General features: G+C 46.6%; 2 protein-coding genes across 3 annotated transcripts in view; one reads left to right on the plus strand and one right to left on the minus strand.

Moving 5' to 3' along the window:
- Positions 1–6,077, minus strand: part of UPF2 (UPF2 regulator of nonsense mediated mRNA decay) — a 50,541-nt gene extending 44,464 nt beyond the window's left edge. Inside the window, exons 1-2 of one of the 2 annotated variants that reach the window (XM_050324118.1) lie at positions 6,018–6,077; positions 242–615 (exon numbers count right to left, since the gene is read on the minus strand). In XM_050324118.1, coding sequence (XP_050180075.1) covers positions 242–597 — 356 coding nt within the window. In that variant the 5' untranslated portion in view covers positions 598–615; positions 6,018–6,077. Of the gene's footprint in view, positions 1–241; positions 616–6,017 lie in introns of those variants that run through there. The other variant, XM_050324119.1, reaches the window with a different exon arrangement.
- Positions 6,078–9,849: 3,772 nt separating this feature from the next.
- On the plus strand, positions 9,850–26,501 carry DHTKD1 (dehydrogenase E1 and transketolase domain containing 1). The gene is made up of 17 exons (XM_050325578.1): positions 9,850–10,047; positions 11,351–11,506; positions 11,827–12,038; positions 13,681–13,875; positions 14,174–14,443; positions 17,064–17,235; positions 18,774–18,972; positions 19,799–20,111; positions 21,162–21,246; positions 21,865–22,004; positions 22,385–22,535; positions 22,744–22,850; positions 23,274–23,438; positions 23,821–23,903; positions 24,715–24,884; positions 25,418–25,503; positions 25,960–26,501. The coding sequence occupies exons 1-17, from the start codon at positions 9,885–9,887 to the stop codon at positions 26,059–26,061; spliced, it is 2,769 nt and encodes a 922-aa protein (XP_050181535.1). The 5' UTR covers positions 9,850–9,884; the 3' UTR covers positions 26,062–26,501.
- The last annotated feature ends 621 nt before the right edge of the window (positions 26,502–27,122 follow it).

Below are 27,122 nucleotides of genomic sequence, written 5' to 3' on the forward strand. Positions count from 1 at the left end.
ACATGGTCATCACAACACTATCAAAGCTCCATATTAGAGACTAAAATAACAGAGGCTACAAGGGAAAACTCAAAATTGTGTAGAAGTCACAAAGCATACTCAGCCAGCCACATAAAACTTAAAACACCACAGGCAATCTCTTAAAAGTAACTTAAACAGTTCATCTTTTATAACTCTGCCCCCAATCCCAGTAGCAGAACTACAGCATTTGGCACAATTAAACCATTAAAAGACCACTCACTTCAGTTGAGCAGCTGCTTCTTCTTGTTTCTTTTTCTCTTCCTCCTCTTGTTTCTTTTTCTCCTCTTCTTCAAGTTTCTTTTTCTCTTCTTCTTCTTTCTTCTTTTGTTCTTCTTCTGCCTTTACTTTATCCTCTTCTTTTTTCTTCCTCTCCTTGTCTTCCTTCTTTCTTTTATCCTCTTCCATTTTCTTCTTTTTATCTTCAGGAACCTTTAAAGTCTCTCTCTTCATGCCAACCTTGACATCTTCTTTCGGCTTGTCCCTGGTGCTCACTGTTCTCCTTTCACTAAATTCTTTATTATTTAGCTGAGATTCCTTTTCTTCCATATTTGCTGGCTTTTTGCGCTCAGCTGGCATCGTGTTACCCAGGCAAACCTGCACAATCACAGCAGAACAAGTATTTTTAAATTGCTGTCGATATTTTAGTCATTTTTCACAGCCTACCCATATTCAATCAACTCACAAACGCCTGACTCATCAGAATAAAGGTTTAAGTTTTCTCGAACTAAGGAATGGACCTAAGAGGTGAAAACGGATCATTTTGTAAGAGTGTTGTACTGCAAAGTTGTCTTCAGCATAAAGTAAAAGCATCTCAAGTTTCCACAACCCAAGAAATACAAGATCTTGCAATATATACTGAAGCCCACCTGAAAAAAAACCCACAAAAGCAACAAGACTGATGAAAGCCAAGTGTCCCCAACTTAATTAAGTATTTGATTCATCAGGATGCACCTGCACCTCGCTGACCTTTCTATACAACTCCTAAGAATACTCCCCCTTCCACTGCTTGGGATCCCAGGATAATGCAGGTTTGATGGGACCTCAAGCAGTTGAACCTCCTGCTGAAAGCAGGGTCAGCAGTGAGGTCAGGCAGGACTGCTCCTGCTTCAGCTCAGCTCCAGCTCCTGCTCCAGCCTCAAAAACTGCCAAGGAAGGAAACTGCACAGCCCCTCCAGCCAACCTGCTCCTGCCTGACTCTCCTCGCTGGGAAAAGGCATCCTCTTGCTTCCTTCTTCCTCTCACAACTTCCCAAGATTTCCCCAGCCACCTCCAGGACTCTTTTCCAAGCCTCCAAGCTGCACAAGTAGCAGCTGCAGATTGAGCTGTGCTGACTATGCTGGACACACAAACCTCCCTGGCAGCAGAACAAATGGAAATAATGGTAGAAAGGCTGCAATTACCAGGAGTTATCCAAGGCTACAATTCCTCTCTCCTTCTCCTCAACCAACCCATTGTAGGACCTTCAGCCTCTTTGGGGTTTCCAGCCCTCTAAGCTTTGGTTTCACTTGCCTGGGGATACAAGAGGTAACACAGACTGAACAGCAAAGGGTGAAAATCCCAGAATAACTCTGATCAGAAGGGAACTGTGCAGCACACCCAGCTCAGCCTCCAGCCCTCTTCTCCAAGCAGGTCCAATCAGATCAAGGAATTGGCTACCTAAGGTTTTTGGTATCTCCATGGAGAGAGATGCAATGGCCCCTTCTGGGCCCCTCTGTCAGTACCTGAATAACCACACTGTGAAAAAGCTTTCCCTGGAATTTGCTGTGCCTTATCTTGTATCTGCCTCTTTTCATCCCATCCCTGTGCAGCTTTCAGAAGAAGCCAGCTCCATCTTCTCTATCCTCTCCTGAGAGACTGTTTGAAGACAATAATATTTCCCCCCTCTATTCTTACAGATTAAGAAACCCTCGAGTTCCCCCTGTTTCTCTTAACCTATCACATCCTCCAGCCTCCTGATGTTCTTGGTGGCCCTCCAGCATGTCAGTGCCTTCCTTGGGAACAGAGAATCCAGACCTGGATGTGGTGTCCAGATATGGTTTTGTAGGTACCAAACAGAGGGAGAAGACTCCCCTTCTTCACCCTGGTGGGTGACTCCTGGTACTGCAGTCTAGGACAGCTGTCCCCAAGGAAGGGCGTTCTGCTGACTCATGGCAGGACCAGGTGGGCCCAATGGGACCACAAGAGACAACGAGAACCACCCAAGCTTTATTTACTTCCTGCTACCTTGAGCTCTTAAAACAAAAAACACTTTTCACATGTTCACATTCTTCAAGTTAAATGCAGGTGTGGGTGGGACTGATGGGACACCACTGACTGTGATCCCTCCTGAAGAACCATCTCTGTTTTAATCGGTAACACCGGTTTGATTCCCAACTGACACCCCTACTTTTGCCTTTCTGACATTTAACTCTGATTGGGTGATGAAAACGTGCTAAATTCACAGATTTCCTGCATCTACTCAGAGCTGATGATGAGACACTTGCATTCCAATCTAACGTAGGGTGCTTCTGGTATTATTTTTAACTATTGTGAAATATATTTATAAATAAGACACCGCACTAAAGAAAATCTCTGTTCCTAAGTAAGAATTTCACATTTCCTCCCCCACCTCCCAAACAATAAGATGACAGATTCACATACTGACTATCCCACCCATATGGAACTCTGTGTTGCAATATTTAAGGTGCTTGTCCAGGTCTTCTAAAGAAAAAAAAAAAAAATGTTCACAAAAGTTCACAGTGCATTCAGATACAGGCAGTGACAACTCACCAGCTGGGAACCATTCAGGACTTCGCCTGTTTGACAGCAATTGGCAACAGCACCGCAGAAGAAACGTCCCCGACACTGATTTATGGAAATCAAATCAGCATTGCTTAAACAAGCACCAGCAAATTTGGCTCCCTAATGCATGTCCTACAACTAAAAGATTTCACATCTCAAGATCTCAGAACTACTTGGATTTCAAAAACACTGAACTACATCACCTTAAAACACTGTTACTGTGAAATCAGCACTTCACCTAAGAGGGAAGGGGTCAACAAAATCCAAACAACTAAATAGCCTCCAAACCTCTTCATATTAAAGCCTGAACTAATTTTTCTATTTCTGTAGGCTAGTCAAGTGGGACCTGTTCCCCACAGCTCCATCTGGGAGATGAAAGTCTTCTACACATCCTGTTTCAAAATCAACAATAACTACTTGAGTTTTTTCTCACTGTGAATCCACACTGGAAATTCCACCAGTTTGAGACAGCTGAATTATCCCTCCCACCATTTTCAACAAAAGGGGTTTGCAAGAGAAGCTTTCAGCATTTAAACATCACCATAATGTCCCACTAGCAGGTGAGGTGGAACATTGCATGAGACTCTCCAATTAAATAAAAAAACAAAACAAAACAAAAACCAAAAACAATAGAGTAACACATTCATTTTAAAAAGTGTTAGATTCTGAAAGCTACTAAATTGGGAGCTAAGTTTAAAAGGAAAACATTCTGAGAAAAGGGTTGTTTATGATTAAAGAAATGCTGGAAAAACATGCCAGAATTCCAATACTCCAGCTTTTATCTTTGCCCCCCACCTATTGTCAGTAGGGTAATTCAATTACAGTTTAGGAAAACAAACAAACAAAAAACCCCAACAGAACAAAACATCCATCTACACCTGTAACTTTGAACAACAGGGTCACTCACCAAAACCATTATGGTATCAAGCTCTTATTAAATTTAGGAACTCAGAATTCTGTTTTAGAGATGTGATGTTTGCTTGTATAAAAGCAAAGCAGAGAAGAAGGGATAAAATGAACAGGGATGGGCATAAACAGGCACATTATGATTTCGACCACAAGGCAGTATTATCCACTTTCTTTCCCACGAACACTGGTGACCAAAAAATCTTGTTTACAGCAGACTCCTGTCGTGTCTCCCAGAACAGGTGTGTTCCAATACTGCTCCCCGCCTGCTACGCGTACAGCTCCTTATCTCCCAAACCTTTCCGATGGCTCTGCCAGCTCCTTTGTGCCTGCGCCACCCCCGCGGGCAGGAGGAGGCGGAGCGGCCGCTGCCTGCGAGCCACACGCGGGCTGCTCCCTGATCCACGGGCTGCTCCCTGATCCACGGATCAGGGACAGAAACTGGCTGGAAGGCTCAAAAAGATGTGAGCAGTAGGGAAAAGTGGAAACACAGGGACAGCAGACTCGCCTGGGTCTCCTCTCCAGAGGGAATTAGGCTGAAGACACAGTTTGGTTCAAAGTAAGGGGATGGTAGGGAAACATTAAGAGAACTTCTATTCAATACCTCGTGTTTATAGGAACGGACTGATGAGAAGGCACAGTAATGACAGAACTCCATAGGCCAACAGGACAAACCAGCACTCACAGCTCAAAGTTACGAAGGACAGAGAAAAAAAGAGACAAGACCAACATCCCCGTGCCTTTGGCAGCCCCTTCCTGCAGTGACTCCCTCGTGCTTTAACATTCCTTCTGAGTTTCAGTGCCTACAGACACTGTTTTTTCAGAGAAAACTACTTCTCTTAATTTTCCGATATTTGACACACCTTATCTCATTTGTGGTTAAGACATTTTTAGTGTACCTACATTTCTACTTTTTTTTTTACGTCGTATCATTCTGGGATTTTGAAAAAGTGATGGGTCTGGGTTCATGATACTCTGGGCTCACAAACTTAGGAACTGGGTCTTGAAAAGCAGAAGCAACATTTAAGAAAAAGCATCTCTGTACTTACTCTCAAGGAAACTAGAGTTATATAAAGTATTCAGCATCATTAACCCAGTCACAGTTCAGAATAAAGGATAAACACCAACACTGTGGCCCTCAAATCAGTCTTCTCAAGGCAATAAAAAGTCTGTTCTCACAGTCTGCATTAATCTGATCCAGAACCTCAGTCCTTGCAAACACACATATGGGGGGAAGAAATACAGCTCTATTAAACTAAACACACTGAGATTTTTTCATGTTCTCCTTTTACTGCCACTGGGAATAAAATTGGTCACATAAACGGTCCTTTTTGCAGCTGCTCTGCTACGGAAGAGATGAGGGAGATAAAGGACATGGGCAAGATGTCCCCACTTCTGACCAGCTGAAAAACCTGACAGAGCAACAAACTCCTCCCTCGCTGGTTATCATCACACCACTGGGAAGTTAAAAATTTTCAAGGAATGAAATGCAACCAGGATTCCCTTAAAGCAAGGGAAGGTGCATCAGGAAAATGCCCTGGTCAACGAGGAGAAAATAAACTCAGCCACAAGTTTTGGAAGATGAGACGAGGAGCAGAGCAGGAAACTACAGAGCAGAGAGAGGAGCCCCCCGTGCACTGGCAGGGAAGGTTCACAGAACCAGGGAACATCCTGAGTCGGAAAGGACCCGCAAGGATCATCCGTCCAGCTCCTGGCCCTGCACAGGATCCCAAGAATCCCACCGTGTGGCCGAGAGCGTTGTGCAAACCCTTCTGGAGCTCTGCCAGGCTTGGTGCTTTGCCCGCTGCCCTGGGGAGCCTGGTCCAGTGCCCGACCACCCCCTGGGCGAGCAACCCTTTCCCGATATCCCCCCTGGCACAACTCCACGGCGCTGCCCCACGCTCGGCCCGGTCTGGCGAGCAGCCGGGCGCTTTTCCTTTCGCCTCCCCGCGTCCCGGGACCCAGCGCTCCGCTGCCAGGCCCGCGGGGACGCGCCGTGCACCGGCAAACGGCGGCCACAACGGGGCCCCGAACGGCCCCGCTCGCTCCCGGCCCCAACGCCCGCTCCCAGCGCTCCCCCCGCCCTTCTCGCCCGGCAGCAGAAACAGCAGCAGCACCCCCTGCCCTCTCCCCGCGCCCTCCGGCACCGCCGCCCGAGCCCTCCCCGCCCCGACCCCTCCGGCCGCCGGGACTCCCTCCCCGCGGCCCCGCCAGGCTCCCGCGCCGTCCCGACGGCCCCCGGGGCCGCGCTCCCCACACACGGCGCGGGGCCGCGCTGCCCTCGCCCCCTGGCCGCGGCTCGCCCGTACCTGTGCCCGGTGCCGACATGGGCCCGCCCGGCCCGCCCGCCGCCTCCGCCGCCCCGCCGAGGTCCCCGCCCGCCGCTCCCCTCACGGCCGCGGGGCCGCCCGCCGCGCCGCCCGAGCCGCGGCGCCGCACCGGCCGAGCCCGCGAAGCGCCGGCCGGGCCCGCCGCGCCGCGCCCCGGCGAGGAGGGAAGGGCTGAGCCGCTGAGGCGCGGCGTGGCGGCGGCTGCGGGCGGCTCGGAGCGGCGCTTCGCGAGCGGCGGCGGTCAGGCGGCGCGAGGGGCAGCCCCGTGCGGGGGCCTGGCGGCGGGCGGGTCACCGGGACCTGCGGAGGCGGAAGTGGCGGGGAAGGGGAAGAGGGACGGGAATGGGGCGGGGAAGGGGAGGGGAAAAGGGAAAGGGAAAGGGAAAGGAACGGGAAGGGGTTCGGCCGCGCGTCCGCCGCGGCGGGAAAGGGGGGAACGGGCTCGGAGTGCCGCTGGCTTGGCGGCCCCAGCGCGCGGCTCGGCCGGTGGCCGCACGCGGCGCCCCCGCCGTGCTGTGTCTGTGCCGCCCCGGCCGGGGGGACACTCGGGTGTCACCGCTCAAAACACCGCGGGGAGCGGCGAGTTAACAGCGGGTGACACCGGGGCTGCGGGGTTAACGGGTGTCCGCGGCTGTGCCCCGGTCGCAGAAACGGGGAGGTGCTGGAGAGGATCCCGCGGAGGGCACAGAGGGGAGGAGGGGTCTGGGAGGAGGCATCCCCGTGTGAGGAGACACTGCGGGAACTGCGCCTGGTTGGTCTGGAGAAGAGAACGCTGAGAGGGGATCTCATCAATATACATAAATATTTTAAAGGCGGGTGCCAAGAGGTGGTGCCAGACCCTGTTTAGTGTCAGGACGAGGAGCAATGGCCATAAACTAAAACACGAGTTCCACCTCAACGTGAGGAAGAACTTCCTTCCCTGGAGGGTGGCAGAGCGCTGGAACAGGGTGCCCAAGGAGGTTGTGGAGTCTCCCTTCTCTGGAGACATTCCAAACCCACCTGGATGCATTCCTGTGTCACCTGCTCCAGGTGACCCTGCCTCGGCAGGGGGTTTGGACTGGATGATCTCCAGAGGTCCCTTCCAACCCCAACCATCGTGGGATTCTCTCAGAGTGTCTTTTCTAGTCTAAACCTGGTCTTTGCACTTTGCTCCCCTGCTCTGGTGCTGTTCTCACCTGGACATGCAGAAGGCATTTTGCAGTGGTGAATTTAATGCACTGAATTCCCTGATTTATTTGAAACATTCCCTGTCTGCACTCTGGGCACGGTGTCACCCCTGGGGCAACTCTAAGGCTGCCCAGGCTGGGAAAAGCTGGCACAGCCCAGAGCTGGAGAGTGGGGATCTGGTGTTTATTTTGCATTTAGAATCCAGGCTCTGACAGAAGCTTTTTCTTAGGGCTGGAAAAGCTTTTACACCCCTCTAGGCTTAGAACAAGCCCTCAGCAATACTGGACTGTCACAGCAGGCACAGGAGTGGATGTGCAGAATGGGATTATTCAGCTGTTAAAGCCACCTTTTATTCAGAGGCAAGAGTCAGCCCCACTAGGAGACTCTGTTTACTGATGCAGAGTTTTAGGTGTGCTCTGCCAGGACTAGGCAGGACTAGACAGGTTTGGGTTTTTTCTCCTCCCTGCTGTTCAACTTCACTGCTCATTTTGCAGACATTTCTGAAAATCTCTTTCTGGAGACAAAGTTGTGCTTGTTATTGACACAGATCATTCACATGTCCCTGCTACACAAAGATTTCATTTATCTTGCCAAAAGCACCTGCTTCATTTGTGCACACACTGGTCAAGCTTTTCTACTGATTTGCCAAAACCACACAGATCTCACTTCCTGAGTCTCAGGTATAAAGCAGGTGGTTTGTTGGTTTGTTTTTGGTTTTTTTTAATTCTTCCCAAGTTTTTCTGTGTTTCCTCAATCACTGTCACACAACTTACACACAGAATTCAAACTGTGCCAAATACTGACCTAATGCAGAATCTGTAGGTGTACTCACTATTTCCTCGTAGCCAAATCCAGGAAATCATCTTGTTTTGCCAAGTGAGCAGATATTTGTATGAGTTTTTTAGACCCATCTGGGTTTTTTTTTCCTCACGAGTTTTGTAGATTATTTATAGTCCCTGTTTCCTGGGAAGGAGCTACATTTCAGTGCACACACTCTTTCCAGGTGTACAAGCTTTCATCTTACCCTGTTGCAATGAATCACATTTGCTTATCTCCATCCTGACACTCAGATCCCAGATAACCTCTCTTCACCACACACCTCCAGCTGACAATCTTCCTCAGGACTTCCTCAGTTGTGGGCAGGTTTTTTGGGGTTGATACAACTCCTGAACACATAGAGCTGAATCAGGACAGGCTCTCTGTGCCAGAAAAGCCAGGCCAGGAGAGTCCCCTTGGATCCACTCTCAGCAGCAGCGTTTCTGCTGGCACAGGGACCGCTTCCTCACATTTAGACGTGAGCCAAAGTCAACAAAACCTTTTATTGACCCAGATACACCTCCAGCAATGCTTTGGCCACGTGTAATCATGTCCTGTGCAAGATGAGTAGGCTGGCAAATCTGCAAGGGACTTTAAATCTTCATTAACCGGATTTTGAATCACAGAAAAGAAACCAGCAAGTTGAGCTGATGAGAAATATATTCCATAAACCCCTGCTTAGACTTGATTGAACCAGTAAGTGAACTCATATATACAAATATTTGATTACTTCTCCAAAATCCACATTGTGAGGCTGAACCATCTCACTGGAAAAGGTGGAAAATTTTTAGTGTTCAAACCTATTCCTATCAGTGCTAATTGGGAAATATTCAACTAAGTGCCTACCTGACTTAAAGCAAAACCACGTTGATATCTGCTATTTGACTGGTATTTGCTTAAGAACTGGGGAAAAGTATTTCATCATCGTGCAGTGTGCCTGCAACATTTGTCTTTTTCCCCCAAGCACAGAATGGAAATGTTTAACTATATCAGGCCTTTATGCCTCTCCACTGTCAACTTCACAAAATCATGTAATCTTTCAGCATTATTTTCAAGGTTCCTCTGTTCTAATTGAAAAAAGATTAGTGTTCAATTTCTGCTACACTGTCATACAGCTGTATCCTTTCGCCTTCTTTGCAACATTCGCTTTTATTTATTTTTATTCACTCTGTGCCAGTCCTTGGTCACCCATGGGGAAAAAATTGTGTCCTAATGTTCAGAGAGCCTGGCTCTGTCCTCTCTGCACCTTCCCTTAGGTATTTACACACACTGATAAGATCCTCCTGAGCTTTTTCTCTTCCAGGCTGAACAGTCCCAGTTCTTTCAGCCCTTCCTCATCTGTGAGGTGCTCCAGCCTCTTCATCATCCTCATGGCCCTTCACTGAAATTTCCCCACTATGTCCATGTCTGCCTTGTCCTGAGGATCCCAGACCTGGACACGGTGCTCCAGGTGTGGCCTCCCCACTGCTGAGCAGAGGGAACCTGCTGGCAATCACAGAATCTCAGAATGGTTTGGGTTGGAAGCGACTTTAAAGATCACCCCATTCCAACTCGCAGCGCTCCAGCTGAGGGTGTGTGTGGGGGGGTATCATGAGGGCAGAGCAAAGAGGCAGAACCACCTCCTTCAACCTGCCGGCAGTTCACGGAATGGCGGGATAATTAGGGTTAGAAGGGACCTCTGGAGATCACCCACACGGCTTTCCACACGCTCCATGTGTGAGGGATCTGTTTCCCAACCCCTCCCGGGGCCCGCCCGAGAGCACCGGGGGCGGCGCCGCGCCGGGTCCGGCGCGGCGCCGCCCCCGGTGCTCTCGGGCGGGCCCCGGGAGGGGGGAGCGCTCTTGAGGCAGCGCGGCCGCGGCCATGGCGGCGCTGGTGGGGGGATCCCGCGCTCTCCGCTGGGCTCTGCGCCGGTCCTGCCCTCAGCGTTGGTACCGCACCGAGCGCGGCGTGTACGGCTACAAACCCGGCAAGGCGGCGGTGCAGCAAAAGCAACAGCAGCAGCCCCGTGGAGCCGGCAGAGCAGGTGGGATTTCCCCCTTCCCCCCCCGCGGCTGGGATGGGCTGGGCGGCGGGGTCCGTGAGGGGGTTCAGGGCTGAGGGGGGCTCCGTGTTGTGGTGCTCGCCGGGGTCCCCGCTCGCTGCCGGGGAAGGTTGTGGTGCCTGGCCCTGCACCAGCTGCTGGAGTTGCTTCAGCGGCTCGAAGTTGCCTCAGTTTTTGCTGCCCTGGAAGTACCTCAGCCCCGCGCCTGTCTTTTCCTTTTTTTTTTATTACGTTGCTTGAACTGGCCATCTAGTTACCAGTATAGGTAACTCTCTCCCATAGCGGTAACCGTGGTGGTTTTAACTCGGTTTTACGGTGCAGAAATAGGATTTCAAGTGCACAAAACTCTCCGGGGTAGGAGTATGTGGTCCCTGCATTAACAGCTTGGCGGAGACTTCGGTAGGAATTGGCTTCTCAGAGTGAGAAAGACAATTTGCTGCTGGAGAGGGTCCAGCGGAGGGCACAGAGGTGATGAGGGGTCTGGAGCATCTCTCTTTTGAGGAGACACTGAGGTTTGCTTGGTCTGGAGAACACTGAGAGGGGATCTCATCAATACACATAAGTATCTCATTAATACACATAAATATCTCCAAAGCGAGTGCCAGGAGGATGGTGCCAGATTCTTTTCAGTGGTGCCCAGCAACAGGACGAGGAGCAATGGCCATAAACTAAAACACAAGAAGTTCCACCTAAACACGAGGAAGAACTTCTGTCCATGGAGGGTGGCAGAGCGCTGGAATGGGCTGCCCAGGGAGGTTGTGGAGTCTCCCTTCTCTGGAGACATTCCAAACCCACCTGCTCCAGGTGACCCTGCCTTGGCAGGGGGGTTGTACTGGATGATCTCCAGAGGTCCTTTCCAAACATAACGATTCTGGGATTTTTGTGAATTAAGCCTCTTGGACAGAAGCAGGACTGAAACAGGTTGGTAGCTCAGGGGCACCAAGTCCACAAAGTATCCTCCTTGTTAATAGTTAACATATTTCTGTGTTACATTTTAAATGGCTTTCTTGCTGAGAGCATTGTGGGAGATGTTAAGAGTTATGTTCTGGGTTTTGTCCCCCTTGCAGAACCCACTACAGAAAAGGGCCTGTTTTGAATGGGCTGACTTTGTGAACATAGTGGAGCAGAGTGTCAGCAATGGAAACACAAGTGTCAGAGAAATAACTTCGTGAACTGGTCTCAGAAGTGCATTGTTTAGGAAAATGAAAGCCTTCAGACTTGAATACTGTCAGCACTTTACCAAGGGCACATGCGTGATGCTGTTCTGCTTTCTTTTTGCTTTCAGTTGACCACGCTCTGGCTCGTTTAATAACCGCCTATGCTGAACACGGCCACAAAGCAGCCAAAATTAACCCCCTGTTTGCTGGCCAGGCTCTTATGACCATGGTACCTGAAATCCAACAGCTGGCTGAAGTTCTTCAAGGGCCTCTCGTTACTACAGGTGGGTCCCCAGCCTGCTCACAGTGAGTTCTCTTCATGGGTGATTTACTGGGAGGCTGTGGCCTCTGTGGAAGAGCCAAATATTGAGTGGTGGTTCAATCAGTAATGAACTGTACTTGTTCTTGCTGCTGATGTTAAACATTAATATCTTGCTACTATAACATTTGATGATTTATGTACTTAACACTGTAGTGAAGCTGTCAAAGGACAGGGGCAGAAATCAAAACTTGTCTTCCTGCCTCTCTTAGACTCTTGCTGTGACCTTGAACAGAGGAGGGTCTCCTCCCCCAAAGTGACCAATAACATTTATTTCCCAACCAGGACTTCTAAACATGGGAAAAGAAGAATCTTCCCTAGAGGATGTGTTGGCTTACCTTGACCATATATACTGCGGGCATATTTCCATAGAAACAAGCCAGCTTCCAACCTTGGAGGAGAGGGAATGGTTTGCTAAAAGGTTTGAGGAGCTAAAGCAAGAAGCATTTACACCTGAAGAGAAGAAGCACTTGTGCAAACTGATGCTGGAGTCCCAGGTACCTTGTTCCCCATTATTGGATTGTAATAGAGTCGGGGAATCTTGTCATGGATTCTTTCCTGCTCTGGACACGATTCATGCAGAAAAAAGAACAATCACCATCCTGAAAGGCTTTGACAGTGTGCAAGAGGAAGAAGTACAAGGTTTTGCAGTACACAGGTGCAGGAATCTCACTGGAGTTTGTTGCTGAATTTACTTGGCAGCCATTCTTGAAACAAAGAGCAGTGTTTCGGTTTGTACAAACCCACGAGCAATCAGTCTTCAAAAGTGAGATTCTCTGAGCCTCGTGGTCTGACAGCTCACTGGAATGTTACTGATGGGAACACGAGGCTGGGCAGAGCTCTGTGAAATCTTGTTCTGGTGCTGATCTGTTTTACTGGCTTTAAAGTACGGTGTCTCTCAAGGTTTTGGGAGAACAAAGCACAGCTGGACTGAGGTGTTATGATACAGCACTGGCAAATTTGCTTCTCAGCAAGGAACCTTGTTCAGTGCATTCTGTGAGGAAATGAAATACTTATGTACTTTCAAAATGCATAGAGAAAATTTATTCCAATACTTCTGTACTGTGAAAAATTTTAATTTTTTTCCCCTTTTCTTCCCATGCTGTCCAGAAGGATGGAAAGGTAGAAGAGCAGGATCGGTGAAGGTTGGAAAGGTAGAAGAGCAGGATCTGTGAAACTGTCCCTGTTTCCAGTTTTCCAAGTGGAAGGAGTGTTAAATGTAATATGTACTGATGACTAAACAGAAGTATATGGCCCATGTTGTATTTTGCTGCCTGTTTGGCAGTTAGAGGAATTTCACAGTGACACAGGAGGTTGATACTGGGACCCTGATGTACCCTACTTTGATTGCAGCATGATCAGAACTATACTAAGAGTATAGAATTTAACTCTGACAGCTTAGAAAGAGTATAGAATTTAACCCTAACTGCTTTTATGAGTGAATAGTTTCGTATCATTTATTCCTATTAGAACCGAATGTTATTTAACTAGAGGGTGTTCAGCAGTTGGCTCTGATTTTTAGGTGTGGTTCTGCCTTCTCAGTTACAAATTTCATTTATTTTCAGTCTTCAGTTGCAAAACTCTAAATAAACTTCCAGTGCTTCCAAAACGTGGTCACTTTGGAGAGCTGTCCAGGCACAGGTGAATGGAGTGAGAAGAAAATGAAATAAATACTGATTCATTTATGTTTCTTCTCTCAAGCATTCCACCTGTGTCCTAAGGACTGTGCCTAATATAAATCAAAAGCGAGACACTGTGCTTCTCTAGCACTTGGTGTCTCAAAATAGTTATGTTTTATACTGTAAAAGAACACCATTTACTAATTTCCACCTAAAACAGGTAAACTATTAAGGAATTTGTAAATTGCTGTGGTGTTACAGTTCTTCATACATCTCCTTCCATGTTAGATGGAGAGAGTTTGGTCCTCAACCCAACACTTTTCTGCTTAGGAGGAGATAAGAGCTGATTTCTTGTAGTCACCGTAGCTTCTGCTCTCAGACTGTGTGGGTGGAGAGTGAGCCGAGACTTTTTGAAGGGGTGTGTTAAGGATACATAAATACCTAAATCCTACTAAATTTTACAAACAGAAGGCTGCTGCCTAAAATAGCCTAATAGCTGAAGTTCTCCTGTTTCCCACAGGAGTTTGATCACTTCTTGGCCACCAAGTTTGCCACGGTGAAGCGCTACGGCGGCGAGGGGGCCGAGAGCATGATGGGCTTCTTCCACGAGCTGTTCAAGATGTGTGCCTACAGTGGAGTGACAGACATTGTTATTGGAATGCCTCACCGTGGAAGGCTTAATCTCCTCGCAGGTCTGCTCCAGCTGCCACCTGAGGTAAGAGGTTGATAATCTCACGAGCAGTTGTTTGATGCCTGGTTTATTTGTGGGGAAATAAACCCCTGAAAGTTTGTCGTGGCTGGAGCAATAAAAGTTAACCTGTGTGAGAGCGGTTTCCCCTCCTGTCAACACTTCAGCCAGCTGTGAAAAGAACTCTAATGCAGGGCTTTCTGTGCTGTTATCAGAAGCATCCTTGCAATATCAGGAGAGGGAGAGCCCAGGGTTCTGTAAATGCTTCTCTTTTGCCGTGTCAATGGATCAGCGAAGGGTTTTAACCGAACCTGTTTCCGCGCAGGTCATGTTCCGCAAGATGCGCGGTTTGAGCGAGTTCCCAGAGAATTCAGCAGCCATTGGGGATGTTCTCTCCCACCTGACATCTTCTGTAGACCTCGACTTCGGTGCCCACAGGCCTGTGCACGTCACCTTGCTGCCCAACCCCTCCCATTTGGAAGCCATCAACCCCGTGGCCGTGGGCAAGACACGGGGCAGGCAGCAGACCCTGCTCGATGGAGATTACTCCCCAGACAGCTCTGCACAGCCTGGGGACAAAGTCATCTGCCTGCAGGTATTTTGCTCACAGTTCCTAACTGATCTTTGTAAGACTTGCTGGACTAGAATGTGAACAGGAGTGTACATAGAAATAGCAAAAAAACCCTGATTTGATGTATAATGTCAAGCACTGGGATCCTCTTTATGGGGAAAGAGGAGGGCAAGGAAGATTTCCAGGTGCCATCCCTGATGACACTGGCATTTAAACAACTGCACTTCTAAGATTTCTGAAGAAATGCTTCTGATATCTTCCTTTTTTTAAAAAAATAATATCTGCATTGGGAGCCATATGTGCCTTTCCTCACAGACCACTTTTGCATTTAAACCACCACCAGAATCCTTCTTTTAAATTAATAGGTTTGGAGAAGATCTGTCAACAAGGTTGCAGAGTCCTCAGGAGGATTTAGAATTTTGCCACTTTATCATGGTACTCTTGAAGACTCTGCTGGAATTAGTTTTTACTCCTTGTAAAAACTTGATTTTTGTAGTTGTAGGGCAATCCTAAATAGTTCCTTGATATATTTTCTTATCTTGCATTGTTTTCAACATGGAAAACAAGTGAGTCAAACTCTTCCCATTTTAAAGCCAGGAGTAAAAACGAGCTGGGCAGAACTGTCCTCCTGTGAAGCATAATCAGCATGGAGGGAGTTACATTTAGAAGTGAAAACATATTTCAGTTAAAAAAAAATGCTTTGCTTCCTTCTGGAAAGGATATTGAGAAAAAGCAGAAACAAGAATATCTTGGGCAAGTTTGGGTTCTTATTTTTTTATTAAAAAAAAAAAAAGGTTTTAAGGCATGAAGATTCAGGGAGATGTTTGTGGCCCACTGTGTCTGCTCCTCATATTTCTGTGCAGTTACATCAGTTAGTTTGAGACCATACTATTGTTTTGTGGATTCTCTCTTACTCATAATGGTAGATTTTCACCATGTAGTAATGAGAGTACTGCAACTTAAACAAAGGTTGTTCAGGATAAATGGACCTTCCCTAAGCAGGAAAAATTTAACTGTTTGCTTTTTGTGCAGGTAAGTGGCAGGAAGGGCTGCATAGTAGAGAGGAACAACGTTAAATCTGACCTAGACACCTCCATGTTAGTAACTGATTCAAAGTATTCCTGAAAGAAAGAAAGTGTTTCATGGAATGTGAGTGTCAATACTTGTGATTGTGTCTTCAAGAGGTCCAAGGGTTAGATTGAAAAAAAAAAAATAAAAAGGCCAATTTTTAGTTGTGACTGTGAACTGCTCTCACTCAGCTAATTGAGAAGAAAGGGATGAAAGCAGATACCTTCTTTTCCAGAGTCTTGGTTTGGAAGTTTCTCTTTGGGCTTTCTGGGGGTTCTGTTTTTACAGTGCTTTTTCTTGAGAAACGTAAGTGTAGACACTGAACTGAGGTTTACTCTGGCAATTGTTCTGTTCTTCCACTAGAACAGAACTTCCACCAGCCTGAGGGCAGAGCTTGAGGGGAAAAAGAGTAAAGATCAGCTAAGGTGTCCATGTAAGCCTAGTTGTCCAAGGTCTGAAAATCTTTTTTTTTGGAAGTTCAGTGTGCTTAGAATATATGAGGACTATAAAACTCCTCTGCATGGACACCTCTGCAGTGTTTGATTGTCCATCTCTGCTGAGAGTGGCTTATTTTTCACCTTCTCACATACCTTAACTCCACTTCCTGGACATCAGGCAACTGCTGATGTTTATGATTTCAACTGAAATTTGAGAATAAGATCTCCCAGAAATGTCATTTCACATTTGACATTCTACTGTCAGGGTCCCTGTTTAATGAATTAAACTTGATGGTGATCTTTTATGTTTTTTTTGCTAAAGCAACCCAGAAAAAAAAAAAAAGACTGTCCTAGCAAAAACTGTCTCCATCTTTCTGGTAGAATGAGGAAAATCCCACCTGCACCACAGGGATTGGATCCTGTGGGGTTTGAGATGTTTTTCTGTGATACCTCTTTAAAACTGTATCAGAACTGTGTAAAACCCAGTGTTGCCCTTTCACTGGTTGCATCTCTATCCTGCAGGTGTATTTGCACCTCAGAAGTTTCCTAGGGCTTGAAATCACTGTCCCAGAGCAAGAAGGTCGAACTGTCAATAAGAAAGCTCATAAATTTGCATAGTGACTTTGATCTGCAAAAGACTGATTTTGCATTCTGAGGAAGCTGTGATCATGTTCACCAATGGAGAACTATCTGTAGTTTCAAAACATTGGAATGCTAAATGACACTCATGCTAGTAGGTGTAAGTCCCAGTTCACCCAAATTCAGCAAAGGGTGCAGTGTGACAGGCTCCTTTTGGTCAGGAGGCAGGGACCTGCTGCTGAATGCTGCAGCTTTGCCACAGCCAGGACACTTGCACTCACCTGGACACTGGTGGGTCAGTTTGAGGAGATTATAGATCAGCTCCAGGCAGGAATTCCATCAGGCAGTCTCGTACACATGTTGGCTGCTATGGCCTTGTGTTACTGATAAGGTAATGTAAAGGTTCAAATCATGAAAGGGATTAAGAAGTGGGTCCAGCTGGAACTGTGTCTGTGCCACGTGCTCAATTTAGAAGGTGTTGTTTAATGAGCCACAGGTTTGATTTTGCTGCTCCTCCAGCATTTCCTAATGAGACTTTTCCACCTTCTTCCCTAATGTAGGTTCACGGCGACGCTGCTTTCTCTGGGCAAGGGATTGTTCCTGAAACACTGACCCTCTCTAATCTACCACATTTCAGAGTTGGTGGGAGCATCCACTTGATTGTTAATAACCAGCTGGGCTACACCACCCCTCCAGAGCGAGGGAGGTCGTCCCTGTACTGCAGTGACATTGGTACGTGGAGCTGAAGCCAGAGGAGGATTGTCTGTTGTGGCAGAAGGGATTTTTAAATTCAGTGTGGATATGTGCTGTGCTGTGGGCTTTTTATAGCAAGTCCCTCTCAACTCTAGGGAGTTGTACTAACATAGCTCCAGTTTCATGATAGAGCAGAAATTAAAATTATTATCGATTATTTCCTCCTACTGGCAACAACTCAGAGGCTAAAAATATGCCCTCCCCCATCTGCTTTATGGCAAAGACTAAACCCCAAGGGAAAACCTGATCACACTTTCAGGGGATGTTATGAAATATTTGCAAGATTACTGTGAAGTCTCTGTAACTCATTTAATTTCTGTCTTGTCACTGACAGCTTTCCAAAAGGTGTTTTGATGGAGTGTGTAACACGTATTTTAAATACCTTGTTAAATTTCTTCAAAATCATCCCAGTGTGTTTTCTGAGCAAGATTTATAGGTCAGATGCTCCTTCATTTTTCTGTTTGTTGTCAGGTGAGCTTGTTGAGCTTTCAGTGGAAAGATGAGGCTCAAGACCTTTCTAAGGTCAAACCAGAAGTCTTTTGTTTTGGACTGATCTTTCTTAGTGATTAACAGCTGTATTATCAGTAAGATTAGAGACCTAGTAGTAAGTTCTCTTGTGTATGTCACTTATAACTAAAAATGTACTTTCGTATGTTTTTAAGACTTAACATCAAGCGTATTTGTGTTTGCTTTATGGTTTCATCAAACCAAACAGGTAGATTCATTAAATCTGATAAGGTAGATAGAATATGTTATTACTACTTTTCCCTGGGCTGGTTTTGTGTTATGGATTGTTTTTGTTTGTTCTTGTTTTTGTTTTTTTTCCCTCCATCCTTAATTTTCATTTCTTCTTACCTGTCAGTGAGGAGGGAAGATGTTACCATTTGACTTCCAGGATTTTGCTGAGGAGGGAAACTTGACATGGGTCAGGAATGGCTGAAACATCTTGATTTCCCAGAATTTGGACAGCTAAAGTACAGGAGGAGCACTGTTGCTGGGAGGGTTTGCAGCCAAATTGTCATACAGGGGAGGGTGTTGATACATTTACATTTTGTAGTGTTTTCTTCAATGAAGAGACCTCTCTGGAGCAGGGGACAAAGGAGAGGGTTGCTTCTGGCCTGTGTGAATTCATAGTAGTGATAGCTTAGGATAGGAAGGAAACAAAACTTAATTTTTGTTTGAAAGAGGAGCGATCAAATAGTTCTCTCCCATTCCCTGCAGACTTCCAGATCAATAACATTAAGGAATTGTGTATAGAAAGTCCTCTGGGAATTTAATGCTTGTGAAAAAAGTTGTGCTCAAACTGTCTCAAATACAACAGGCTGGGCTGATTGCACTGTCTCTCAGGGAAGACTCCTCTCCTTACCCCAGCCCCCATCACAACAGGCATCTGTTGCACCCTTGTTGTTACCTTCACGTCTCGTGAGTTGTCTGTAATTTCAGCAGAGTAGGTGTGTGTGTGTTTCCTCTGGGAGGGGTTGGGCGTGATTCCTGTTATGTTCCCAATCCCTGGGCAGGTAAGATCGTTGGGTGTGCAGTTATCCACGTGAACGGGGATGATCCTGAGGAAGTTGTCCGTGCCACCCGCCTGGCCGTCGAGTACCAGCGCCACTTCCGCAGGGACGTCATCGTGGACCTGCTGTGCTACAGGCAGTGGGGCCACAACGAGCTGGATGAGCCCTTCTTCACCAACCCCTGCATGTACAAGATCATCAGGTAAGGGAGTGTGCTTGGGTCTGCACCCACTCACTACTGCTGCTGCAGCAGAAGTTTCTGTGTAATTAAGATCCTCCACCGTATGGACAGGACACCATCACGTAAGTGCAGCTACATTGTCAGCAGCCCTTGAGTGAGGCGAGAGTCTGATAACGAGATGTTAATGAGGGTAATCACTGCTGTTGGTTCTTAAACATGCAGTTTGATGCCCCTTGGAGCACACAGCTCTTGGATTTCAAATTCGTGACCATTAGTAATCAGAAGGCAAAGGTGTCTTCTGGGTGCCAAGGGGAAGCTTGGGTAATGTGGGAAATGGGGCAGGAAGCCAGCGTGATGTTTGTCTTGTCTTTGCCCAGTCCTGCTGGGACTCATCTTCATGAGCATTTAAATGTGTTCAGATTCCATCCTTATCCCCAAAGAAAAACACACAAAAATTTACTGGCTGGTGAATTCTGGTGTTTTAGGTGAAGTATTTATGGAATGGATGGCTTGGTTCTCATCTAATGCTGAAATCCTAATGTGAATTTCTCTGAAGAAAATATGCACGATAGCACAGAGGGGGTTTGGACTTGTTTTTACCTGTAACTGCCAACTCTAGGCTTTTTTTTTTTTTTTTAAATAAGAGACTGTAAAACACATATCCAAGAGATCTGTTACCTTTCTGAAAATGCCAGGAAAGCAAACTTGATGCAAATGAGTGTGATGCACCAGGACACCGTTTATTTCAGTTTCCCACAGTACCTGGCTGTAGTAAGGTGATATTTTCTTGTTCTGTGACAGTGTTTCCAGATTTCATCTCTCTGGGGTTTGATTCCCTCCCGGACAGATCCCGTAAGAGCATCCCAGACACGTACGCAGAGCACCTGACAGCGGCCGGGCTCGTGACCGAGGCTGAAGTGGCCGAGATAAAGACCACCTACTATTCCAAACTCAACGACCACCTTGCCAACACGGCGTCGTACAGCCCGCCCGCCACCAACCTGCAGGGCCACTGGAAGGGCCTGGTGGAGCCCTCTGCTACAATCAGCACCTGGGACACGGGGATGCCCGTGCCACTGCTGCAGTTCATCGGAGCCAAGTCCGTGCAGGTGCCCGAGGAGCTGCGGGTGCACAGCCACCTCCTGAAGACCTACGCGCAGGTCAGTGGGGGTGGTGATGTTCTCTGGTGCCGTTGCTCAAAGGCACGACCTGTTACAGGAAAAATCCAAACACGGTAACACTGCCAGTTGGAGAGTAGCGTGGTATTCTCTAGGAAAAACACCAGCTCAGTGTTTCAGGGCTCAGGTTGTGCCATGTTTCCTCCAGTTTTGAAGAAAGACGTGTCTTCTCCCCCGCCAAATCTGACCATATGCGTTATTTTGTTATTTCAAGAAAGTTCTGTTGCAATGAAGAAAAAAAGCTTATAGAAAATACAGTTTATTATTCTTACAACTAATAGAAACTGGTATGATAAATGACTTAAGATTTATATACTTTATTGATTAGAATCAGTACTTTGTGAGAGAATGAGACAGGAACCTGCTAATTGTGTACACAGTTTCCACAGCCAAGTAGTGAGTGGTTTATGGTTTATATATGTAAACATCAGACAACACGTGGCCAAGTCTGACAGCCAGGGTTTGATAGCTCCTAACTTTGTGTTTGCTTTGGGGTTATGCCCTTTGATGAATGATGAGCACGTTGCAGGTGTCTGCAGAGAGGCTGTGAGCTGATTATTTCAGAAGGCTGATGTTCTGGTCTTCCCAGCCCAAGGCAAGAACTTCACAGCTGGGTGTGATCATTTGTCTGCAGCTCTGCAGGCCAGAACAGGGAAGAGTTCTGGAGACTGAAATACTTACACCTGACATCTTTCATCGCTGCTAACCAGACAGACCAGCATTCTGTCAAGACTGCACTCCGTGCTGTGATTTTTAATATTTTCAGACTAAGATTAATTTGTCAGTGCAGTTTGTTGACTGGTAGGTGAACACATGGATCATCCATGGTTCTGTGGCCCTCAGGCAACCTTCAGGACGTGCTTAAATAAGACTGTGTATTGCAACCCAACCTAAGCTGGCTGCAGGAATATAGCATTTCTCTCCATAGTGTTTTATTTTCTTCTTAGCTTCTGATCTTGGTCTGTGCCACCAAAAGAGCTGCAGATGGAAAAAGACAAAATAGTAACTTTTCCTCGTTCTTTACTTGTTTAGTCAAGAGTTCAAAAAATGGAAGAAGGAAAAAAGCTGGACTGGGCAACAGCTGAAACTTTAGCGTTTGGTTCTCTGCTGAGCCAAGGTAGGAGGCAACAGCAGACAATAAAATACTTCTGCTTTAATGTCAATGAAGGATAACAATAGACTTCTTAGGTGTTTCTAAGTTAAAAGACTGATATGATGTATCAATTTGATAGTTTGCAAGAGAAGGTAAATATGAATCCTGTATGTCACTAACATTTGTAGATTAAGTCCTAAATGTCTTCAGAGAATTGTTGCTCCCTCCTACTCCCCAACACCGTTAGAGCTAAGCATGTGAGCAACGCAGCTGAAATCAGTGGGGCTCCCAAGTACTTGTGAGTGTTTGATGTTACTATTTCTTGCCTGAATTCATTATCTCCATTTACCTGTGATGCAGACTGCATGTTGTTTGCAGTTTGCTTCAGTAAATTGAACCGTTTACCCCCAAATGATTCTTGGCTGCAGGGAGGAGAAAAGAGAAATGTCAGAGCATCTCTGTGCTTGTGACTTGGAGCTGCTGCTGGTTAAGAATTTAATCTCAGATTTGATGTTGCTAATGGGAGAAATCCAAGAAGAGACAGAACAAGAGATACAACACTTTGGACGTGGAGAGTCGTTGTCCTGCATGTTTTCCTTTTACATGACTTGTTAATTCAGTGTTTGTTTATTGTTTGGCAAGGGTTTAACATCAGACTAAGTGGACAAGACGTTGGCAGAGGAACCTTCAGCCAACGACACGCCATGTTGGTTTGCCAAGAGACAGATGACACCTACATCCCTCTGAACCACATGTCCCCAGACCAGAAAGGATTCCTAGAGGTGGGTTCTGTGGTCCACAAGACCACCTTCTTCCTGTTGTGTTGAAACAATGCATTTTTACAGGCTGCTGGGATAGGTGTAGGCAGCCTGTCTGTTCTGGCAAACACCAGATCCAGGGGCAGGACAACTGTCAGGGCACTCCTGTTCCTCGTAGTTACAAATGACAACTTTAACGAGGGGTTTTGCTTTTCTTTGAGAGATCAGGTGTTATTCTTTTCCCCTCAGTGTCTTCAGCCAAAAGCAAACCAGAGGTGACCATCAGTCACCTTTAGCAGTGCATGTCCCCAGTGTGCCCAGCGCTGATGTGCCTGCTTCTGAGGGTTCTTAACCTGGGTTGTCTTCTTCCTTGCCCAGCCCTCCCAACAATTTCCTTTCGTTAGGTGAGTAACAGTCCCTTGTCTGAAGAAGCTGTGCTTGGTTTTGAATATGGAATGAGCATTGAGAGCCCTAAGTTACTGCCAATTTGGGAAGCTCAGTTTGGAGACTTCTTTAATGGAGCCCAGATAATATTTGACACTTTCATCTCTGGAGGTGAGTGTACGAGGAGATAATGTATGTAAAAATGAATCATTTGTACTCTGCACATTTTTAGAAAATCCAGCACGCCAGCAGCATGTTTCAGGCTTCTATTTAATGATGTGAAAATCTGCCTTTTTTTTTTTTTTTGCTGAGTAGTTTGTGCAAAGTAATGTGTTCTGTGGAAATCATCCTTTCCTTCCTCCTCGTTCTGTGTTTCCAGGCGAGGCCAAGTGGCTCCTGCAGAGCGGGATAGTGATCCTTCTTCCCCATGGCTACGACGGTGCAGGCCCTGAGCACTCGTCCTGCAGGATGGAACGGTTCTTGCAGGTACCCACCACCTGTGGTGACAGTGAATCTGTGGCACATTTGAAAAAACAAAAAACAAAAAGCCTAAAAATTCATTGTTGTGCCCTTGTGACTATAGTAAGCAAACAAAAGCTGTTTCATCTAAGTAAAGGAAGGGGTTTGGAGCCTTTTAGGGAGTTGCTGCCACTCTCATGAAGAAGTTGTGACCTGTTAAAAAATCTGTCATACCCTGGTTGCAGTGTGCTAGAAGGAGGCATTCAGATGTGATCTTACCAGTTGAATGCTAAAGCCATTTCTTCTCTGAATTTCTTCCCTTGCAGTCATCTGAACTGGAATATTTGTTCACCTGTTCCTGTACAGCTCGGGGTGCCTTGTGTGCCTGGATTTTTTCCTGCATATTTGTCTCACTGCTTTCTTTGGTATTGCTGTGTCCCCCCTATGCAGATGTGTGACAGCTCAGAAGAGGGAGTTGATGGGGACCAGGTCAACATGTCAGTTGTCCATCCCACCACCCCAGCACAGTATTTCCATTTACTCCGGAGGCAAATGGTCCGAAACTTCAGGAAACCTCTCATTGTTGCTTCTCCCAAAGTGTTACTCAGGCTCCCAGTAAGCTGAAAAATACCTTTTCTTTTTTGTTTTTTGGGTTTTTTTCCTCCTCTTCTTCCTACTCTTTTGTGTTCTCTTCCCCTTTCTCTTTGTTGTTCTTCTGTGTTCTCTGATCTCTGCTTTAGTGAGTTTTTCCTGTTTGGGACTGAGTAGGCTGAGGGTTAAAGCTGAGTGGAGGGGAGCTAGAAGTAGAGATGATTCTAGGTCTGACTGTTCTTGGGAAGCTTATCATTCCACCTTTCATTGGGAGCGGGAATGGGAATAGGAGGGAGAGGGAAGACTGTATTTTGTACCTACCAAAACCCTGTCTCAGTATTCTTTCTGACTCTGGCCTGAGGGAAAGGCAGCAAGACTTGGTAACTTCCAGCTCTCCCCCATGCAGGCTGCGGTGTCGAGTTTTGAAGAAATGGCCCCAGGGACAACATTCAAGCCTGTCATTGGTGACTCCTCAGTAGATCCTAAAAGGTAGCTTCACTTGCTTAGAGGAGAAGCTCAGAAGGGATGTCCTGTCCCTTTCTCCTACCTAACACCTCAAATTTGAAGTGGTACGAAAGAGGTGACTCTGTGGTTGGTGACTTAGTTTCACTTGTTCCTCTCCTTTCCTTGTGGTAATTGTTGGTAGTATCCATACCTGTCTGCAAAGCACTGAAGTGTTCAGGCAGTTGGCCCTTGCCCCCACAGGGAGGTTGTGTCTGTAGTTACTGACACAACTGGCACTATTCTGCTCCATGTTCTTGGCTGACAGTCACTGGGAGCAGCTGTTTCCCGATTCATGGATTCGTTTAGGTTGGAAAAGACCCTCAAGATCATCAAGTCCCAACTTTAACCCAGCATTGCCAAGTCCATGACTAAACCATGTCCCCAAGTGTCACATTTAGACTTTTAAATACTTCCAGGGATGGTGATTCCACCACTCCCCTGGGCAGCCTGTTCCTGTGCTTGACCCTTTCAGTGAAGAAATTTTTCCTGATATCCAACCTAAACCTCCCCTGATGCAACTTGAGGCCATTTCCTCTTGTCCTGTTGTGTGTTGCTCGGGAGAAATAACTCCCACCTATCTACAACCTCCTTCCAGGTAGCTGTAGAGAGTGATAAAGGTTGAAGGGGAGTGGGAGGCAAGAGAAGGCAAAGAAGAGAAACGAGGGTCTAGGGAAGCAATTCAGCTTCATAAAGATGTCTTTGAAGTTTGGCTGGTTGTTTTTGTTGGAAGTGGAAGCTGTTCTGCAGGGAGTTTCTGTAAAACCCTGAACTTGGAAACATTCTTGTTTTAATTCAGTGTCACCCAAGTGGTGCTGTGCTCTGGAAAGCATTACTATGCTCTGGTGAAGCAAAGAGAGATGCTGGGAGAGAAGCAGCACAGCACAGCTCTTCTGAGACTTGAGGAGCTCTGTCCTTTCCCCCTGGAGGCTCTACAGCAAGAGTTGAGCAAATACAGCCAAGCAAAAGGTCAGCCAGACTTTTTACCTTTGTGTTTCTGGTGTCTTTGAAGTATTGAACTGAATCTGTTGCCTGCCTTTTAGGATAAAGAGCTGTAATGGCTTTTTCCACTTTGCTCTTCCCCTCGTACATCCACATGTTTCTGGAGTGGGATAGTACAAATGTTTATGTCTTGTGCTAAAAGAACTTGTCTCTTTGCTATTGTCTCTCTGCTTCCAAAAAGTAGGACTGAAAATCAGAGTGAGCCATTTGGGATGGTTTTTTGCACTGATCTTTGCAGTCCAGCCCTTTAAGTGGCTTTTGAAAACAGCAGTAGAAAAACTGAATGTACACACAATGCACCCCTCTGGTGGACACACTTTGGGTTTGAATTCAGCAAGCAGGGACCTAGAAGGGAATTCAGTCTGGAATTCAGCCTTCATTGTAGAGGTAGTGCCAAGGCAAAAAAAGGTAGAGGTGCTAAAGAAAGAAAAAACTGTCCTCCTTGAGCTGCTGAAAAGATAAATGTGTGCATTTGTAATGTACCCTTATCCTTCCTTTAGTCTTCACCTGGAGTCAGGAGGAACCACAGAACATGGGGCCATGGTCCTTTGTGTCACCACGGTTTGAGAAGCAGCTGGGGCTTAAGGTAAGATAAGATGTCCACAAGTGTTATGAAGTTCAAAGTTCTCCTTAAATGCAAAATTCTGTGGTGCTTACACAAAAACCTAATCCTGATGCCTAAACCAAACACGTGTTCTAATTTAAGCTGCTTCTGCTCTTTATAGCACTACTGGTGATGGGCAGGACTGGAGCTTTATTTTGCTCTGTGTTTAATCAAAGTAGACAGGATAATGGAAGATCCCAGGTAGGAAACAGCACACTTGAAATGAGCAGGAGAAGAATCCAAAGCTGCCATTTGCTCTGGCATGTCATGCACTATAATGTCCTTTGGGCCACGGTCTATGGGAGATGGAGGACAACTTCCTGCATTACTTCCAGCTGGTGGTATCTGCCAGCAGACATATCCCCATGGCATCAGGAGCTCGAGGTGCAGCCCTGTTCCTGTGCTCCATTAATCATTGCCTCCCAACTCCAATTCCAGCTGCGCTGTGTGAGCAGACCTCCCCTGCCCGCCCCGGCTGTTGGCATTGGAACCCTCCACACCCAGCAGCAGGAAGATGTTCTGAGCAAGACATTTCTCTAAGTTTTCAGACAGACAGACAGACAGACTGCTCCTGCTGTCAGTCGTGTTTGGTGCCTCCTGTGAAAAAGAACAAAGGCCAGATCCTTAAGACTCTTGGTTCTCCAAAATGGAAACCAAAAAGGGTGGAATGAGATTGGTAATGATGAAGGAATTTTTTCATGTCAGGGAATACCTGATGATGAGAAGTGATGCCTGTTACTCTTGATGCTTCTTGTTCTCTTGTACTGTTTTCTACAAAAACACCTTTTTAAAGTTAAAAATCCAGTCTAGGGGACAGATTGGTGAGGTGACTATAGAATGCCTTATATCACGCTGCTTATCTGCACTTTACAGTTCCTGGGATGGTGCATGTGTAGAAACAGGCTCTGTTTCTTCTGTTTCCACACAAGTGTTAGTGCTGTTTGGTCAAATAAATGCTTCCCATGCCTGGGACTGAGCCATTTCTGTAGCAGAGTGTTGTGAATTTTCCCTTTCTTCTTTTCCTGTGAGCCAGGAATGAAATCTGTTGTGGCTGTTGGTGCATGAGTTGTTAAAGCAGGGTTCTGGGGGGAAACCTTGCAGGATGGCTCCTGAAGACTTCAGGCACCTCAGCTCCCAAAATCATCTCTGAAGCCTGCTTTGGTATTTTCTTCTTGTTAATACACACATTGACTCATTAACTCCATGTGACCCTGAAATAACCTCTGTAATCCCTGCCCTGTGGAGTTTCACGTCACTGCTTTAGCACATCCATCCCTGTGATGTGAAATCATGTTTGTCCCACTTTGCTCTAGCAAACTTCACAACTTCTTACTCATCCTGAACAGCTTTATCTAATCAAGGCGTATTCTGGTTTAAAATTACTGCTGATCAGTAGAAAAAGGAGGCTGAGGAGAAACATTGCTTTGGCTGCAGCTGTAGCCAAGGAAGTTGTAGAGCACATTCACCAGCCTTGACTGGTGATTACATAAACCCACATTTTTTTTTTTCACTCTGACAGTGCACACAAGGGAAGAACAGACCCTGTGTTTTGAGTTTCACGTGGCCCAAACCTGACCTTGCTGTGCTCCACCACTCCCCCA

This window comes from Myiozetetes cayanensis, unplaced genomic scaffold, assembly GCF_022539395.1.
Source record: "Myiozetetes cayanensis isolate MyiCay16 unplaced genomic scaffold, myiCay2020 scf3, whole genome shotgun sequence".
NCBI lineage: Eukaryota > Metazoa > Chordata > Aves > Passeriformes > Tyrannidae > Myiozetetes > Myiozetetes cayanensis.